We start from the raw sequence: 20,163 nt of genomic DNA on the forward strand, positions 1-20,163 counted from the left end.
AGAAACGGCTTCTTTGATATTTGCAGGTTTTTTTTTTTTTTTAAATAGACAGCTTTCTCAATTTAACAGTGATATTCTTGATGTTTCCTGTCTGCCTCTGTAAAGGTATTTTAAAATGCTATCTTATTGTAACTCCATGTGGAGCACGGTGAAATCGGTTGGAGGCTGTTTTTGGCAATTGTTACTAAAAGATTTAGGGATAACGTTGCTAGGAGACCCTTACATCAGCTATTTATCCCAAAGTCATGTAGAAACCCACACACAAACACACTGACACGGATTCAGTGTGTGTGTGCGTGTATCTCCTCTTCCCACTGCGTCTGTGCGTTCTTGCTCATACTATAAAGCTGCAAGCACCTCGTTCACTCTGCTCGCTGCCGTCTCCGCGAAGCATGATTTCTATTCAACTCAGCTCTGCTTAGAGGATGCACAGCAGATGAGGTTTTTTTTGTTCCCAGTTCATTTTATTAAAAAACAAACCATTTTGTCAGACACAGTTTTGTCAGGGTTAGAGAGCAAATATCAACTCATTTACTAGCCTGTATTTATCTTTTAGTCAAGTTACTATCCTTTCCTCTAAAGGAAAATCCCTGGATGGAAGGTTAGGTGATGGATTGAATTGTGGACCTTACTACAAAGAAGTGGAACAGTGGGGACAAATCAGCTGAAAACCAACTCAAAGAAAAGGAGAGGGAGTTGCAAGTACACTGGATTTGCTTCTGAGTATTTGATGACCGAGCTTGGAGAAGACATCTGTGTGCCTGTCAGCATAACCACGGTTGTTAATAATTTCCCAGGGCTATTGAAATGGGCGCTTAGCTCTCGAGTCAGAAAAACAGCAAGCTTTAAAGCTCAACGGTGTTGGCAGTGGCAGTTTTCATCCAACAAGCTTCAAAGAAAAGAAGCCCTTTATCCACTCCTGCTCACCTCCTATTTTTTTATGACCTGTTGACATAATTTCTCTATCCTACTTTGAGTCCGACACTTGAGCAGCTTAAGAAGTATTTTTCCATCTTGCCCGACCCCCTTTTCTCCTGAATTGCATCCCTCCACCTTTTAATTTACCTTGCTACCCTTTCACTTTGATTAAACTGCTTGCTATTCACTTCTATTTTGCCTCATCTCGTATCTGGTGTTTTTCCTACAATCTGCCACCCCATATACCTTTCACTGCTCAACTTTTCTCTCATGCGGTCTTCCTGCCAGACTTTTCCCCTCCTTATTATTTGCTTTTCTCTCATTTTCTTTGCCTGAGGGCAGAGAGGACCGCATACTGCACACTCTCTCTCTTCAAATTGGTTCTAGACCTCATACAACCTGCTCACTTACCCGCTCCCGTCCGTCAATTATTCCCCCTCTCCTGTCACGATGTACTCCTCCGAGGAGCTGTGGAACTCCACCGAGCAGGTCTGGATCAATGGATCCGGAACAAACTTCTCTCTAGGAAGACACGAGGATGAGGAGGAGGAGGAAGGAGACAAGCATCCTTTCTTCACGGATGCCTGGCTGGTCCCTCTGTTCTTCTCTCTCATCATGCTGGTCGGACTGGTGGGCAACTCTCTGGTCATTTATGTCATTTCAAAACACAGACAGATGAGGACGGCAACCAACTTCTACATAGGTAAGCTTCCATGTGCAAGTTTGTATTTATGATTCTTGGTAAATGGACAAAGACTAGAAGAAGATAATGATGCATAGGAGATGTGACTCATATGGACAGGAGGGAGATAAACATCAGCTATGTTATTAAACATCTCTTTCGTCTATCCTGTAAAATTTCATCACATGCTCAAGTGGGGATCACGAGAAAGCCAAGTGCAAATTTCCCTGAATATGCATTTGACAGTTTGAGTGCACAGCTCATTGGAAAAATGTCTGTGCTGATTAAAGATTTCACTTTAATTATTAACGACAATGCCAGGTGCTCAAACGTGTCATTTAACTTAATGCAGATGTCTTTTTTGAAACAAGAGAAAATTAAACATTTTTTAAAAATAATTATCTGCTGTTTTGGGACCAGTGCAACATGGAATCTAAAATTTATCTGCACCAGAAAAATATTTTTCTCACTCAGTGGTTCATGGTTTGAAATATGCATCAGTTATTTGTCGCTATGTGCAGAGGTTATTTGCAAATAAAGCTCCAAGGATTCATGATATTAAATTCATCAATACAAAAGAGTAAATCATGAATTCCATTTTTATTTCAGCGTGTTTCATTTAACAGCAAAAATATCTATCCTGAAGAGACATCAACTTAAAACTGAAATCTACCTTTAAATGCAAATTTGAAATGTAAAAAATGCTGGCAGAAGGAGGTAGGTGTGTTTCCATCTACATTTAGCCAAACTCTATGAAGGACAAGGTCATGGCAACAGGTGGTATTCAGCGGATGCTGCACTCCACAAAAAAGGGCTGGGGGTCTGGGAGGGAAACAAGGCGAATGTTATTAAAACATTCAAATTAAAGAGATGCTGAATCCTCTGTGCCAAAAGTCTGAAACAAAAGAAAGTCAGCAGCAAATCTGGAAAGTTGGAAAAAGTCAAGTGCGATCATTAAATGTAAAGTACACTCTCCTTTCAACAAGAGACACAACAGAACCACTCACTGATATAACACTGCCAAGCTGGTCCAGCACTGGGCTAGCCAAGTCCTCTCTTCAGTGCAGTAGCCAGTGCTGACTGCCAAGTGGAGACAGCTGTACACTGGCTCCACAGGACACAAGGGATTGTATCTGAGTCAGGGAGAGAGCAGGGGACACAATCACACAACAAAACCTTCCTCTGTCCTCCTGCCTGTGACCCGGAAGTCAAACACAAAACGCTGAATGATGCTTTAAGTCCTTAAAAAAACAAATACAGGGGACAAAGGAGAGAGGAGGCATTGTTTTTGTTGTTTAATATAATCAAACCCTTCCTGTGTGAGTGCGATTCAAAAGTTATATCTTGTTACTCTGTGCCAGATGTCTTATTTAGTTGAGGTTGCTTGAACGTGATCGCTCCAAGGCCTGTTTACTCACTTTCTCCACTCTCAGCTCTGATGGGAGGGACTACCGCCCAAGGAGAGGAGTTGAGGACGTGCAGTTTGAGAAATGAGACACTACCTCAGTGAATATGGCTGAGAAGAAAGACTTGGATGCTTAAATGTCCCAGACTGCAATACCCCTACATGACCAGCAAGAAAATCATGTCAGGGCAAGATTTCAAAGATAACCACATATGCATGGTTTTCTGCTTGAGTCATACATCAGATTAAGTCTGTCCATAAGGATGTTTAATTAAACAATGCTGCTGATGTTTTTATCTGCTTCAATACCTCTGCTCTTTTGTGAAGTTAACCTTTTATTTGAATCACATTCTTCACAAGTACAGTCTGCGACTTGACTGGTGAAATTTCTTTTTGCTGGTTTGTCAACTCAGCCAAGCAGGCATTTGCACTTACACTAAAGCCAGCATTAACTGTACTTATGAAAACAAATGAGACAAACACACTTTAATGGAAGGTGCAGGTGTTCAGACATGTCCTGAGTCCCAACTGAGTGCAGATTATTTCTAAGACCATCCACATTATGAGAAAAAAATCTAATTAAAGTGGTATAATAATGATCATGTTGGAAGTGCTTTGGGATCCTCGTTGCATACAGGTTGGAATTATTAATTTCTGCAAGCAAGCAGTTTTCATGGTTCAGTAGACCCCGTAGCTTAAAATCTGCTTCCCTTTTCTGTGTGTGTTTGCAAAAGGTTTTCTTCTTAGCAGATAATGCTCAGGGGATTCATATGAAAGGAATCAAAGAAAAAAGGATTTCTTACTACGTGTTTGCTGTCTCCAGTGTAGTCAGAGCTTCGGTGGACATTTAAACCATATGATTTATGTACTGCTAATTGTTTAATTGTGGTTGGTCACAATTGTAACAGTTAACTTTGCCTGAGACAGCTCGGAAGTGACATGACAAGACGAGTGAGATGGAGGAAAAAGTCAGAATATAAGTACTTGTTTTGCAAAAATATGAATTAATCATGAAGCAGACAAAGTCAGTGGCTTTCGATATCATTAGTGGTGAGGGTGTGTGAGTGGGTAAGTGCTTGGTACTGTGTGGCGAATGAAACAAATCATACAGAAATGCCTGTGAAAGAAAAGCTCCACTGGGACTGAGGAAGTGTGGAGCTTTACAGCTAGGAGACACAAATGATGCACTCTAAGTGGACGAGGCAGACAGGCAAGCAGATTATCCCAAAGGACATGGGTGTAAATATTTCATTTTAAATGTCACATAAAGTAAGATAAGAAGGGGGGAAATAATTCAGCCCCTGCCGAAGGTGTAACTTTAAAATGAACCATCTTCAATTTTATGGTAGCTTCATTTTCAAAAGACACAGAATATCAACCAAAAGTCAAGAAAAACACACATTACATAAAAGTTATGCATTCATTTTCATGCCATTTAGTGAAATAAGTATCTGATCCCCAAGAAGAACATGATTTAGTACTCGGTGGGAAACCCTCGTTGACAACCACAGCACGTTTCTTGTAGTTGGTCACCAGGTTTGCACACATCTCAGGAGGGAGTTTGGTCCACTCCACTTTACAAAAACTCTCTAAATCCTTTTACAGTGAGGGGACACTAATGATATGCTCCTTTGTAGACGAGCCAGACAGGCACAATGGACACATGCATAAATATTTTACATGGAGAGTTGCACAGATTTTCAATGTCTGAAATAAAGTAACATAAATCAGTGTCCAATCATGCTCCGATCTGCTACCTCGTCTGGTCCTTAAAGCACCGAGACTTGCAACCTGTGTGATTATTCTTTTACTGTTTAAGTCAGCACGCCGGCTAGAGCTGTGATGTCTACTGTCGCTTGAAGAGAAATGCAAAGGTGATTGATTTACTGGATGAGCACACAGAACAAACAAACAAAATATAATTTCAAAAATGGCTTGTCACAGGCATTCACGGAAATGAGCTCATTTGTTGCGTAAATGTTGCAGTTCGGTGATTTACTGCAGAAATGATTTGCGTCTCTCTTTGCACAGTGCATTGTGGATATGACGAGAATTTCATGTTGGATAATATACCTCAAAACCGCAGCATGGAAACAGCTTAATATTCAGCAACATTTCATTAGGGCCTGCACCATCTGCCTATCCTCTCGACATAATGGTTCAGTAGCTACACTGTGATTAGATCAACTAAAACAAAAGGAAGTAGTGTGTGGCATATTGGAATGATGAATAAATGAAGACAACACCAGAAGCAGGCTATAAAGGTTTAACCAAGCTCCAACTTCTGCTTGGTGTGTGTGTGTGTGTGTGTAGGTGTACTGTATGACCTGCCGGCAGTCAAGTAACAGCTTGAGTCTTGATTTTCTAAAGGCATCATCATGTAAATACATTTTCCTTCTGAAGCAGACTATCAGTACCTGAAAAAATGTGCCAGTTTTATATTTCTTACCTTTAAATTGGAAGCTTTATGCATTTTCCTGTTTCTGGCGTGTGTTTTAAGGTCAGTGCATATGTTTGTTATATGAGCCAGAAATTCTGACTTATTTCAGAAAGTCAATAAATTTGCGTGCTGAATCGCGGTGCAACATTAAGATTATTTTGGATTATGAAAACTTGCTAAGCTGATCTAGTGTTCAAGAATGAACATTTTTTAACGACTCAATACAGCAAAACCCCAAAGAGGACACTAAACACTTCACTCAAAGCGCTACAACCTTTATAATAGCTGTATTTTCATGCGGTCATGTGAAAAAGAAAGTTTTCACTGGAGTCTGTGGAGTCCTGTGAAAAACTAAACACACCCCATATTTGTAACCTGTGGAACCACCTTTAGTAGCAATAAATTGAAGTATTAATTTTCTTTATAAATCTCTCACATGATTGTGGAGGAATTTTAGCTCACTCATGTTTGCAGCGTTACTTCAATTCATTGAGGTTTGCATGTATTTATTTATGCACAGCTCTCTTAAAGCCCCTCCACCGCATTTCATGATTTCATGGTGGTGGATCCTGTTGCGTGACCAAATTTTAGCCAAGCTTTAGCTGTCAGACAGTTGGCTTTGTGTTTGACTCTAGAATACTTTGGCATACAGAGGAGTTCATGACTGACTCAATGACTGCAAGGTACCCAGGTCCCGCAGCTGCAAAACAAGCCCATATAATCACCATCCTTCATAATTGGAATAAGGTATTTGTGCTGATGCATGAAGATGTGGCCCTGTGCATCTTTGGTGTTGTCTGTCCAAAGGATGTTATTCCAGAAGTCTTGTAGTTTCTTCAGATACTTTTTGTAGAGAAGATGCTTTCATCTGGCAGTCCTTCAAAACAACTCGAATCTAGGCAGTATTTTTCTAATTGTATTGTCATGGACTTTAACATTTAAAATGCTAACTGAGTTCAAGATGTAGTTCTTGGGTTTTCTTATGCAATCTGACCTTGGGGTGAGTTTGCTGTGGTGCCCACTCCTGGCAACACAGCCTGACGCTTCAGATTGGCACACAGCTTTTATAGAGGTTGTCACACGTCCTGATGATCACTTAATCAAGTGAGTGTTGAATAGCAGCACCTGGTTGCTGCTTATCCTCTTAATTCCTATGCAAGCAGTAAGGATGTACTTAGTTTTATCAGGATGTTTACAGGACTATGAAAACTTTTCCTTTTTGGATGGCCATGACTGTACACGCCTGCGAGTCTGCAAACTTGCATTAGATTGCACTAAACTTTACAACGCTGCTGTTAGTTCCTAGTAGTTGATGTTACTGCAAACAGGACTGCGTGCCTCCATATCCATTTTCCCACAGATGGTTTAAAAAGACTTGTTATGCAAAAGAAGAAAGGTGGGATGATAGTTAGAAGTCCTTCTGCTTTTTCCAGGATTGTTGAAGAATCCATGCCACTGGCTTCAAGCGTTTTCAGTTAAACACTGTTCTGCAGACTGTACAACATTCATCAAATACAGCGTTATCTTTTCTCCCTGTGCAGCAAACCTGGCCGCCACTGACATCATCTTCTTGGTGTGCTGCGTCCCCTTCACCGCCACCCTTTACCCCCTCCCTGGATGGATCTTTGGCAACTTCATGTGCAAATTTGTCGCCTTTCTGCAACAGGTAATATCTTTTGAACCACTTCAACTATTCTGTTTCTCAGCTCAGAAATGTGCTTTCATGTGAATATTATATTTTCAACACTTCCCTTAAAATGATCTTGGATTCTTTAACTTTCTCACAGTAACAGCATTCAGGGCTTTAACACTCCCACTCCCATGAGAACAGTGAGCCAGCTCGGCGTTGTCACAGAAAAATCAATCTATATAATCCTGTGAAGGTGGTCACAGTTCATCCTCATAAAATTACAGTTCTCAAGAAAGCTAATCCAAAATAAGCCATTGTTGAATTTAGAGTTTCTTCAAAAATGACAATGAAAGTAGGTCGAACTCTACAGCTTTAAAAGTCAAACGTGTCGAGATGTGTCATACACAGCTGACAGAGAATAATAACAGTAATCAGCATCAGTCACAAGAAGGAGGAGACACAAAAGAGAATAACAGAATCTTCTGTTAAGGAGATGAAGATGTTACGTGATACGATGCTTCCATAGACCCAGACATTAATCAAGATTTAAAGGGGCTACTGAACACCGTGTGCCAATGAAAAAACATTATTTTCGTGGGATCCTTTATAATATCTAATCCAGGAATTCAAAACAGATTTCAGCCACTTAAATCAATCATGCCTCTCAATTGTTTTGTTTGATTAGTGAGAGGCCAAAAAAAGTATAACAGATATTCAGAGTGTCATAATAAAATAGGTTTGCACAGCTGCTGTTGGTTGGAATTATCAAAGGCACTGACTGACGGTGAGGAGCTGCAAACTGGGTAAAAAGCCATTTTCACCTTTCATGCATGGAACAAACCACAACTAAAAGCCTGTGCAGCAGACAAACCACCTAACAAAACAAAAAGGAAAACGACCTGTAGACAGTACGACAAAAGCTGCCTGTCATGGCTTCAGCTGCACTATAAATTGTTGCTCTAAATTTGGAAATGTGGATGGAATAGCACAACAATCCTTAACTTGGAAGTGTCACCTGCAAGATTTTGAACTTATCTGTTATTGGCACATAGTCACTGATGGAAACTGTGTGAAAACAACCTGTGAATTCAGTGTTGGAGAATATTACTAAACTATCCTGCCACTTAGTAGCAGTGCAAATAGCTACAAACACCATTATCATATCAAGTGTCTAGTTATGCACTCACCAGACAGAAATACTTTTTGTTTGGAGTCATATTTCCATGCAGTTGATAATTGTTCTCTTTTAATTCTAGTTTACTCAAAACCCTCCCCCGAGGAAAATATCTAACTCGATATACTGACACATGATACATCGAAGCAGGAAGAATGTTAGAGGCAGGAAAAATGGGAATGAGGATTTTAAACATTGAGTCTGACAAGGGCGAAATTATGATGGCAGGACGTCAGAGCATCTTCAAAAACTGCAGCTGTTGTGGGGTGTTCTTGATCTGCAGAGGTCAACATCTATCAAATGTGGTAAAGGAAGGAGCCATGGTGAACCAGTGACAGGGCAGCAAAAACTCACTGATGCACGTGGGGAGAGAAGGCTGACCCGTGTGGTCCGATCGAACAGATGCTACTGCAGCTCAGATGGCTGTAAAAGATGATGCTGGCTCTGATAGAACAATGTCAGTGCCTTGCAGTTGATTGTGTATGGAGCTCAGCCAAAGACCAGTCAGGGTGCCCAAACGGATCACCATCCACTGCCAAAAGTGCCAACAATGAGCACGTGAGCATCAGAACTGGACCACGAAGCAATGGAAGAAGGTAGCCCGGTCTGATGAATCACATTTTGTTTTACCTCACGTGGATGGCCGGCTGCACATCCATCAGGGGAACACCTGACACCAGGATGCACTATGAGAAGCAGCCAGTGGAGGCGGTGCGATGCTTTATGTAATGATCTACTGGAAACTTTGGGTTCTGCCATCTATGTGGATGTTACTTTGATATGTACCACCTGGACAAACAAATCTGATCCGTGGAGCCCCCACCTCTCAGCTTACAGGACTTAAAGGATCTGTTAGTAACATCTTGATCCCAGATACCACAGCGCACCTTCAGGGCTCTATTGGAATCCCTGCTTTGATTAGCCAAGGCTATTTTGGCAGGTAATCATAATGTTGTGCCTGATCGGTGTATATCCAGCACAAATCAACAAACTGAGAGATGTAGGAAAGTAGGGTTAGAATAAAAGGCTTATATTGAAGAGCTACAGGGGATAGGATCTAAAAACAGCTGGAGCACAGTGAGTGATGCAGAGCTACACAAAGAGATGACTCAAGAGGAATAATGGCCAATTTTAGATAATGTTTCTCTTTTTTTGTGGAACTTTTTGAATGCGCCAATTACGTCCATGTTTTTTTCTTTCCTTGTACAAGTGCATCACGAGGGGAAGCTGTCCAAGGTATTTTAGCATCGCCCGGCTTATTCACGGAGAAAAGATGTTAAAAACAACATTAAATGCATAGTGTCTGACAACGAGCAGACGCTTTAATTACACTCAGCCTTGCACTAATAACCAGTTCTCTGACTACTCTAATGACAAAGTCAACCGCGAACCAGATACAGTCACTCAGAGAGACCCACAGCTCCTGTTCAGTTAATAAGCACTTTGTCATTACAAGCAAAATCACTTTCCCCAACATTTTAATCTTTAATATTAGAGGCTGATAAAGTATGCAGCAAATGTATTTAGCTTTCTATTTCGTGCGGCAATTTGATTAAATTTCATCTCATTCGACATGCAGGGGATATTCTGTCAAACTTAAAAAAAAGAAACACTTTAAAATTTTTAGATGTCAGCCTCAAAAAAAAAAAACCTCAAGAAAAACATAGGCATGATTTGATTAATGGATGTGAGCAATCAGACTACGTGGTCTGTGAGTGTGTCTTGATGACTAAGACCAAGCTTTTTATTCTGAAAGCAGAAAGCGTCTGTCAAACAAGACTGTCTGTCTCGTTTTCCTCTCTTATCAGACAACCATTTTCTCATCTCAAACCTTCAAGTCAGTTTCTATTATGCTAGCCTACCATCATTTATTATTGCATACAAGGGAGAAAGGTAATTAGGTGACGAGATAAGAGAAGTGGCCACTCTCTTTGCTTTAATCTCTCAAATTTCTCCAAGAAATAAGAGCTGTTAGTGTTATTAGTGTCTTAAAATTTCCACAGTTTAATGAAAAAAACAGTTGATGGGTAACAGTGGGTGATGCATTCCTGCTGTGTTTACATCCAGCCTCTGTTAAAGGATCGTGATGACAGATTACCCAACTACTGCTTGTCGGATAGTACAGTTATATTGTAGAATAGCAGGGAATGTCTAGGGGCTTTATAGGATTACTGGTCAATACCAATTCCATCCAACCGGCCATCCATTTTCTTTCGCTTATCCAATTCAGGAGCCTGGAGCTGATCCCAGCTGCCATAAGGTGATAGGCAGCGTACACACTGGACAGGCCACCAGTCTCACAAAGGGCTAAGATGGAGTTACAGACAACCATTCACACTCACATTCACCAATTCAATTTCAAACCACAAATTAGATGTGTTATTGCCCACTTAGGAGAAAGTTTGTGTAAAAATACCATCACACTTCATCAAAGGTTCCTGCCCTGTTGTGCTGTTTGAAACTAAATTAAGGAAGCAAGATTACATTGCTAGGGTGGGATACTGCTCCTTCATCTTTCCAGTCTAATTAGCAGATGTATTTTCATGTCCAGTTATTACCAGGCTGAAGATTAGTCTGAGAGGAGCATTGATTACGTTAAATCAAAGATCTCTGCAGGAAACTTTTAGCTCTTCACAGACTTTAGTCAACATTTAATCTGCCTGTTATTTTCTTGAATCATGTATTAATGAAAGTTTTCAAACCTTTTAAAGTCCAAGCTGTATGTGAACTTCAGAAGTTTTATGCGTTTTAAATCTGGAGGAGATTAAAAAAATACTGAAAACTGCTGTTGGGAGGTACAGCGGTGCAGTGGTTAGCACTTGGGTTCAAACCTCCTTGTTGGCTGGGCGTTTCTCTGTGGGATTCCCCATTTGTCTGCAGGGGTTTCCCTCTGGGTAAGCTGGTTTCCTCCCACAGCCCAAAGGCATGCACATTAACTTCTGGGTGTTTCTAAACTGACTGAGGTGTGGATATGAGAGTGTGTGCTTGAGAACCCTGAGATGAACTGGTGAGCTCTCAAGGGCGTGGAACTGCCTCTTGGTCTATTTCTATTTTGCACAGGACCCAGCTGATGGACAGATGGATATTTGAGAAGCTAAAATCACAAAATGGACTGGTATTGATGATTTTTTTCAGATGAATAAAAGTAAACTGTCCCTTTAAATGTATCTTATATATAAATATTAGACTGCAGATCTCAAATACTTTAAGACACTGATGTAAACAGCTTTATCTGAAGCTTATGGCTGAATGTTAGGAGAATATCCCCCGTGTAGCCCTATGATTTTAATTACCATGTTTAAACTGAATAAATAAAAAAGATTAGGAAGCTTAAAGAAAACAGATTCTTATTATTTATTCCTCCCTCATTTTCTTCCGTCATTAAAAAGAAATAAAACTATAGTAGAATAGAAATTATGAGCTACTAATATACCAGACATCTTAAAAAACAAAACATAGGAAAAATGGTATCCATTTCCTCAGCCGCCTCAACACTGAACTTATGATGACCCCTTTCTCTCTCTCTCACCATATCTTTTGAAATCCTGTGGTCCTGGTGCACAAAACCTCTGGAGGGTAATGTGAGCTGGCTTCGTAGTCGCAGATGAGAGGTGGCGAGAGAAACAGGCAGACACATAGACAAAAGAGGGACAAAATTAGATCCTATTTGTAAAAGAGCATAGAGGGAACTTCAGACCCCTCATTTTTCACCCTGCTCCACATATTTCAAAACAAAAATGGATTAGTTTGCCTACATACAACCCACTAAGACCCACAGAGGTGATGTATCCAAAAGGAACAAAGATGGTAGAAAGTGTTAGGCTTGCTTTCTGTGTCATCCTGCTCCATTGAACATCAATGCACAGTTGCATATGAAACAAGAAAAGCATCTGTTTGAGGCTCTTTTTTTTTTTTTACTCTAGAACACCACTATAAGTCCTAGTGGAAATATTGATTCGATTCAATTCACTTCATTTCTCAATGTGCTTTATGTTGCAAGAACGTCAATTACACAGAGAACCTCCCCCAAAGAAATCAAATACAAATGCCCCCCTGTGAGCAAGCACTTGGTAACAGTGGGAAGGAAAAACTCCCTTTTAACAGGAAGAAGCCTACGACGGGACCAGGCTCAGGGAGGTGCAGCCATCTGCTGCAACTGGTTGTTAGTGAGGGGAGGAAGACAGGATAATAAGCACACTGAGGATGAGAGCCAGAGGTTAATAATAAGTAATGATTAAATGCAGTCATTTAAAATTTTGTGTAAGATGGAAAATTTGTCAAACTTTAATGTACGAGTAAAATTCTATATTTGGTCTTCAATTACAATTCTTCTGATTAGCTCAAGTTTAATTGAATCAAGCATCATTGAACTCCATTAAAAATGAAGTTGGATGATTGCTTCATATGCTAATGAAAAACACCCATCACAAATGCTGCCACCTCTGCACTTCCTCTGTACGCGTCCTCTCCGGTTCTATCCCTCGCTCTTTACCATTCTGAATGATCTGCAGCTTAAAAGCATGCAAGCCCATTAGTAAAAACTGGAGAGGGAGTCTGAAATAAAGGACAAAAAAGCTGCTTGAACGTCTGCTTTCTAGAGAGCAGCGATTAAAATATAAAGCAAAAAAAACAACAACAAAAAACAAGTTTGCAAGACACTATAAGAAAAGCGCTTCCTCTAATAGCTTGTCAGCAAACTGTAAGAGCTCTTGTAAGAAACACATTTGTGTCAAAGTTAGTTAGGTGCAGGACTCAAAACTGGTGAAAAGTGAAAGGGGTTTATTTACAGATGCACACCAGGTGAAATATATACAGCAACAGGGGAAGGCGGCTCCAGGGAATCTAAGGGGAGAATGTCCAGGGCAGGGAAACCTTCACACTCCTCTTCACACAGTCCATGAGTCACAAAACCTCCAAATCCAATCCAAGAAAGTTCACTCACACTCACTCACACCCACTCAGGGTCCACAGGGCAGGAGAAGCAGGTAGGGATAGGGAAGACTGCACAAAAAGAACAGATTAGGGAGAAGCACTAGGAAACACAAGGAACTCACTAGCCAAGCAGGGTCTACACTGACACAAGTTAGCACAACGATTCAGCAAGGAAGCAGACTCCACTGAGGGTAATAATCTGTGATGATTGGCAGGTGAGGGATCACAGCAGATGGGTGACAGGTGAGTAGAGCTGAGTAGGCGAGGACAGAGGTGGGGAGCATAGTCTGACTCCACCCTGGCGAGAAAGAGTGAAACAGCAAAAAACAACAACAACATCCTAGAGGTCCTTGAGGCCGTGGCAATGTGTATGTTTGACTGTTTAAAATGAATATATTTCAGGTGCGTTGGCATTTTAATGTCTCTGTTTGGTTTATGGATCCAGTGTTAAGCCAATTTCTTCTCCTCCTATTCAGTTTGACCAACCAGACCATGGCATCTTTCTTTGAGACACCACCACTGCCTAACTTACATCAAGGGATACTCTTTTGGAACACGCTCTACATATTTCTGCAACTTTTCCACAAATGTGCAATATGAAATAATGCCAAACATGATCATTTCTTTTAATTTTAAGCTAGTTTTAAATTTGAGTCTTTCCACTGAACACATAGCTGTGTTATGGATTTATCTGTGGTGCTTGTGGGGATATCTTCTATGAAAGTAGACTAGAAAGATTACATTTGAATTTATTTTTCGGTCATTTATCCCAGTTTTGTTTGCTAGTCTGTTTTCCCTTTGTATGCTTACTCACTATTTAGTTGTTTTTCTTCTTTCTTGTGGGTGATGTAACATTATAAAGCACAGATGGAGCAGAATGAGGACTCAGCTGTCTAAAGCTATTATTTTTGTTAGCCAAGCTAAATAGACTTTATTTAATATATTTCTGCTTTTCAATTTTCTTGGTTCACAGCTGTATTGTTAAACATCTGAGAGTCATAAATAATATTTCTTCTCCTTTCCTAAAGCACAATAGCTTATGTACCTAGAATCACGTCCATTATTATTTGGACAATGACACATTTTGTAATTTCACATCTATACACCACAGCTGAAGTGCAGACTTTCAGCTTTCATTCAAGGGATTTAAGAAAAGTATTAACAGTTTAAGATATACATCCCTTTGTATTCATAGCCCCCATTTTCAGTGGGTCAAAATTAATTGGAAAATTGACTCACAAGCTGTTTCATGGTCAGGTGACCCCAGATTATCCCATCCTCTGAGTAATATTTGATTATTTCATAAAATAATAAAAATAATCTCTGCACGATCACTTTTCTTCTCCAAAAGGAAGAAAAGTTTTTTTCTTTTTGGAGAAGAACCGTTTTTGCTCACACAAACTAATTTGAATAAGACAGCATCATAATTTATCTTTAATTCTATTATCTTTTCATGTATTTGTCATTTATGTTAAGCACTTTGAGTTTACATGTAAATGAAATGAGCATCGTCTTCATTTGTTAGGTGACGGTGCAAGCCACCTGCATCACCCTGACTGCCATGAGTGGAGACCGCTGTTACGTGACAGTCTACCCCCTGAAATCTCTTCGGCACCGAACCCCCAAAGTAGCCATGATTGTCAGCATTTGCATTTGGATCGGTACGTCGTGTCATTATCGACTGACTCGTTAAAAATAGTTGCGTATGTGTATAAAATTTAAAATGCCATCATTTCACCTAACCATGTTTCTCCTCTTCAGGTTCTTTCATCCTCTCTACACCAATTTTAATGTACCAGCGTATAGAGGAGGGCTACTGGTACGGCCCGAGGCAATACTGCATGGAGAGATTTCCCTCTAAGACGCATGAGAGGGCTTTCATCCTGTACCAGTTCATTGCTGCCTACCTGCTGCCTGTGCTCACTATCTCTTTCTGCTACACTCTGATGGTTAAGAGGGTTGGCCAGCCCACTGTAGAACCTGTAGACAATAATTACCAGGTAAGGGCAGGTGTTATATCGGTGCCTCACAAACACAGCCACTAATGCACAGAGATATTATTGTCACCAGCTGCTGCTAATTTTCAGCCAATTAAAAGTTTAAAATCTCTCTTCTCTTCTCTTCTCCTCTCTTCTCTTCATGTCCCCGTCTTTGAAAATGTGTTTTAAAACTTCTTTAAAGTGGCTGCAGTCAACTCTTTATTTTATAATTTTCTTCATTTTATAATTTTTTATTGTGGCTTTCTTTTTCAATGTGGAACCTATTCATAAAAAAGAGCAACTGCATTATACCTGCCAACTTCTGCACACGAGTGTTACAGGAAGACAAATTATTGCCTTTGTGTCAACACAAAGAGATCTTACACTTCACTACATTTTGGGAACATGAGCAGGTAGACCTGCTGTGGACAGAGTGGGAGTAATGTTCATCACTACAGGTGCTATATTGAAAGTGCGACAGGATAAAGTAGAAAACAATTATGGGCAATTATGTTGCCAAACATTCCCACTCAGTGTGGTAGTGATTTTTTTAAGCACTAATGCCCTGATCAATAATTTACACCAATATAGGAAAGAGAGTGAAACAAATATCCTCTAATATCAATGGATAAATAGGTTGCAATGCATTGACAACCTCAAGGGGAAATAAAGTCTTTAATACAGTCACACTAGGAAAAGTAGTGGTTGGTGACCCAGCACGACAAAGGTCTGCAACCACTCTTAGTCAGTTGCTGTCTCTAAAGCAACTTTGGTGCATGAATACATGAAATAAAACCACAACAAGATAGAACTGACTTACTAAGACACTGAAAGGGGTCAAGCTGGCAATTACATGCAATCTATCTGCGATAATACACCAATTAACTCTGTGAAATCTGTGAAAACCGCTAACCTGTGGAACTCTGTTGCAAATCTGATGCAGTCTATGTAGACAGAAAATCACAATAAAGAGAAAATCTCATTCACTGCTTATATTCAGTGTCCAGCCAGAATGTCACAGATTTGAAACAGAAATGAAGAAATGTCCACAGAAACATTGATGTAGTTGCTGCTGGTCAGTTTTGTCTTTAGAATGAATCGAATATAACCAGGATACAATAAACTGGCAACCGAATAAGTTGAGTCTCCAATTACAATGATTCAGTTTAATTTTAACTGATCCCCTATGAGCAAGTACTTGGCGACAGTGGGAATGACAAACTCCCTTTTAACAGGAACAAACCTCAGTGTAGTGGTTCCCCAGTACTTTGTGTGTTGCATGCTCAACCTCACTTACTCACCGAGTCACCAAGTGCAAAAAAGTGCAATCACCTGGAAACCACTGATGGTTCTTCTTGGTCCCGAGGACGTTACATTCTTATTTACTCGAATAAGAGATTCTGTAGCTACCCGAAGGAGCGTTTCTGTGTCCTTTAGTTCCTTCTTTTGATAACTTTCTGTTTTGATTGACTGTTATCACTCTGGTAACACTGTTACATATTCTAAATATTGTCAAAAACATTACAAAGAGGGTTCCTTGTTTTGTCTCTTCAGGTGAATCTCCTGTCTGAGAGAACAATCAGCATCCGGAGCAAAGTTTCCAAGATGGTGGTAGTGATTGTGCTTCTCTTTGCCATCTGCTGGGGGCCCATCCAGATCTTTGTCCTCTTCCAGTCTTTCTATCCTAACTACCAGCCTAACTACGCCACATACAAGATCAAGACGTGGGCCAACTGCATGTCCTACGCCAACTCCTCTGTCAACCCCATAGTTTATGGCTTTATGGGAGCTAGTTTCCAAAAGTCTTTCAGGAAAACTTTTCCCTTCCTGTTCAAGCACAAGGTCAGAGACAGCAGCATGGCTTCCAGGACTGCCAATGCTGAGATTAAGTTTGTTGCTGCGGAGGAAGGCAACAATAATAACGCGGTGAACTGATCCCGATCATTTAACATAAGAAGGATACAGCCAGTTTTCTAATGTGAACCATGAAAAAAATAACACTAATTGTGTGTAAACGTCCTCAAAGAGCAACTGATCTGAAAGAGACACTGTTTGGCAGCCGGGATGTATTTATATCAGTGAATATAACTAATGAAATGATGTGAGGAAACTCAGACACATAAAACAGATGGGCACTAACAGTATTTGGCACAATATGTTACCTGTTCCAACTGCCAAGGCTGGCAATGCTGGCACATGTCTGCCAAACACCAGGTCTGAATAACACAAAGCTGAACACACCAGATGACAAAAGAGGAGAGTTTGGCCTGAAAGCTGCAGGCAGGACATTTAATCCCTGTTTGATCTGATGAGGTCTGCAGCTCTAGAATAAACTGGACCGAGGACAGATGATGATTATAGATATCATATGAAATGAAACAACACTGAATGTATATTTGAATTTAACACTCTTGACTAAATGGCAGTTGGCTTGTTTTATTTTTGTTTGTTTTTTTGCTAGTTTTTCTGTGGTTGACATTTACGTCTTCGTTGGAGAAAAAGAGAATAATTTAACACTTTGAGTATGCGTCACTCCGAAGAACAGCGAACACTGTGACACTGTGTAAATGTTTAAAAGGTGAGCGTTCTTATAATTTCTTTAAGCAATCTTCAGGAATACTTCTCCTGGCTTCTCAAAGGACATTCAAAGCTCTTCTTTGGATGTTCGCTGCCTTTTGTTCCATTTTCTGTCAAAATGATCTCGTGCTGTTTCAGTGGTGTTGATGTCCAGGCTCTGGGGAGGCCAATCCATGACTGATGGTATTTCATTGTGTGTTTTTCTATCGAGGTGTGCTTTGAATGCATTGGCAGTGTGTTTGGGATCATTGTCATGATGAAAAATGAAGATGTTTTCAGTCAGATGTTACTTTATAGTGGATTAATATCTGATAATACTTTTCTTTGTTAATAATTCCATCAATTTTGAAAAGATCCCCGACACCCCTGACTGAAATGTAGCACCACACCAAGTCTCCACCATGTTTTACAGATGGTTGTAGACACACTTTGGTAATGGTTTCTTGACAGCTTCCCTTCCACTCAGACCATTTCTAATGAGGCTTCAGTGAGCAGTAGATGGGTCAACTTAAGGGTCAGATGCATCTCTTTAAGGTCCTCTGTCAGGTCATTTCTTAGAACATGATAGGACTCTACTTTTTTTCAGGTCTGCAATTTTTTATTTTCTTCTCCACTAGCCCTAACTCACAGTTTTTAGAACACACCAAACACTATGCCAAGATATGGCAGGTTTTCAGCTAATAGTTCTTTGGAAATTGCCTCGTTGGTGCAAAAAAGACTATTTTATGCCTGTGAACCTGTGTTATCATTAGCATTCTTCATAGATTCTACTAAAGAAATGAGAACAATCTGTTTTTGCTACAGGTACTAGCAAAGTGCCTAAATATACACATTTTAAATGGATTCTTTACTAAAATATCTGTTATGTGTTAACACAATAGTGAGTTAGGTGGCTTTTTCATGCTTGAATCCTTGGGAGCAAAATATAAAGAAATGAGGGGCGACTCACAAATTTCACGTAGCGAGGTATACTTGTTATTACACATTTGACAACACTGTTTAAACAAACAGCCTTGAATGCCTCATACCGGTACACTGACCACTGTAACGCCAAATTTGTCAGCTTTCACCAGCTCTCTTATCATACAGCCATGTTAAGGTTCTTATCAATCTCTAAGCAAGACAGCAAATATGCAAAACTCCTCAAATATCAAACTGTTTGTTTAAAAATTATGAGTTTATCTCACTTCTGTTCAGTTTTGTGAGTTTGTGAGTCATGTGGATCCAGATCCACATGACTCACACAAAGATTCATCAATTTTATATACTTCACTACAGGTTACTACATACGTCCATGGTATTATAAGTGAAAATAAAAGGGAATCAGATCGTTTCTTGAGGCAACAGAAGTTAAAGCTGTGCTTTTTTGTTCGTTTAAAAACAACTGAATCCAGCTGAATCGTTTCCGTTGCTGGCAGTATGATGAGTGGTGTGATGGCTAAACCGGGGGTTGTAGTCAGTGAAGTGTAGACAGTGTTTACTTTGCTTTTGTGTCCCATGCACAAACATTCGCACCTTACTTAATTGTGCATTCACAAACACTATAGAAACATGCACGCATGCACACAGGCAAATACAAGCACACATCCACATTTCGCCCACTGCATCTACTTTTTTCGTTAGTGGTATCAGTTGTTACATCTTCTCAGAAAAAAAAAAACACCCTTGCACGATCTTGTCAGACAGACGGCGGAGACGACCTGCTCCATTGTGAGAGTGCACTCTGAAGGAGAAGCTGATGACAGAGCAGCTGTCTGGCAATAGAAATGCAGCCTATCATAGTTAATAAATCTGTAAAGCTGTTAATTAGGGGGGAAAAAACATGCAGGAAGATTTTTCTAACATAGGTTGAACTACATGGCCACCTTAATGCAGCTATAGATAATGTAACCTTACATTATACTGGTCATTAGTAGATGCTAATTACATACTTGCAAGAATAGAGTAGAACACAGCAGAACATGCATCTTGCAGCCGTGTGTCAAAATGTTTGTACTCGTGCTAAAAAAAAAGCACTTTGAGTTTTGTTGAAACAATTTGAGCTGCACTGTTTTAGCAGCAAGTAATTAGTCCTCCATTTGCAATTCAAATTGTACAAAAAGCAGCCAACTAAAGAAAGTGTCACCCACTAATTAGAACAGAAAAAAAGGGTATGGCATGGAGTGCATTGTGAGGCCATTTATTTACGTGAGCACTGCTCTAAAACACATCTTAACATGTTCGAGTTCTGCCGAATGGCTGCATATTGCTCTTTAAAAATCCTCCACATGTATGTATAGCCATTAAGGCAAAAGTCATTAATAAAATTTTCATTACTTATACCACACCATCATTGTGCAGCCTTGACAGCTTCAAACATGCAGGCAGAGGCATGAAAGGTTTTCAGCGGGTCTTCACTGACAAGAAAAACAAGAAATCCTGCAGCA

At 40.0% G+C, this 20,163-nt stretch overlaps 1 protein-coding gene across 1 annotated transcript; it reads left to right on the plus strand.

Annotated features, from left to right (window-relative positions):
- The first annotated feature begins 308 nt into the window (after positions 1 to 308).
- kiss1ra (KISS1 receptor a) lies at positions 309 to 17,909 on the plus strand. Its single transcript, XM_026148714.1, has 5 exons — positions 309 to 1,621; positions 6,987 to 7,111; positions 14,707 to 14,842; positions 14,943 to 15,181; positions 16,715 to 17,909. The coding sequence occupies exons 1-5, from the start codon at positions 1,369 to 1,371 to the stop codon at positions 17,093 to 17,095; spliced, it is 1,134 nt and encodes a 377-aa protein (XP_026004499.1). The 5' UTR covers positions 309 to 1,368; the 3' UTR covers positions 17,096 to 17,909.
- Positions 17,910 to 20,163: the final 2,254 nt, after the last annotated feature.

Source organism: Astatotilapia calliptera, chromosome 18 (assembly GCF_900246225.1).
Source record: "Astatotilapia calliptera chromosome 18, fAstCal1.2, whole genome shotgun sequence".
NCBI lineage: Eukaryota > Metazoa > Chordata > Actinopteri > Cichliformes > Cichlidae > Astatotilapia > Astatotilapia calliptera.

Bases quoted from the DNA above. Each gene is read 5' to 3' on its own strand.
- kiss1ra (XM_026148714.1), top strand. From the start codon at position 1,369: ATGTACTCCTCCGAGGAGCTGTGGAACTCCACCGAGCAGGTCTGGATC. The intron at 1,622-6,986 runs GTAAGCTTCCAT...CTCCCTGTGCAG, and splicing joins GGCAACCAACTTCTACATAG to CAAACCTGGCCGCCACTGAC. The intron at 15,182-16,714 runs GTAAGGGCAGGT...TTGTCTCTTCAG, and splicing joins CTGTAGACAATAATTACCAG to GTGAATCTCCTGTCTGAGAG.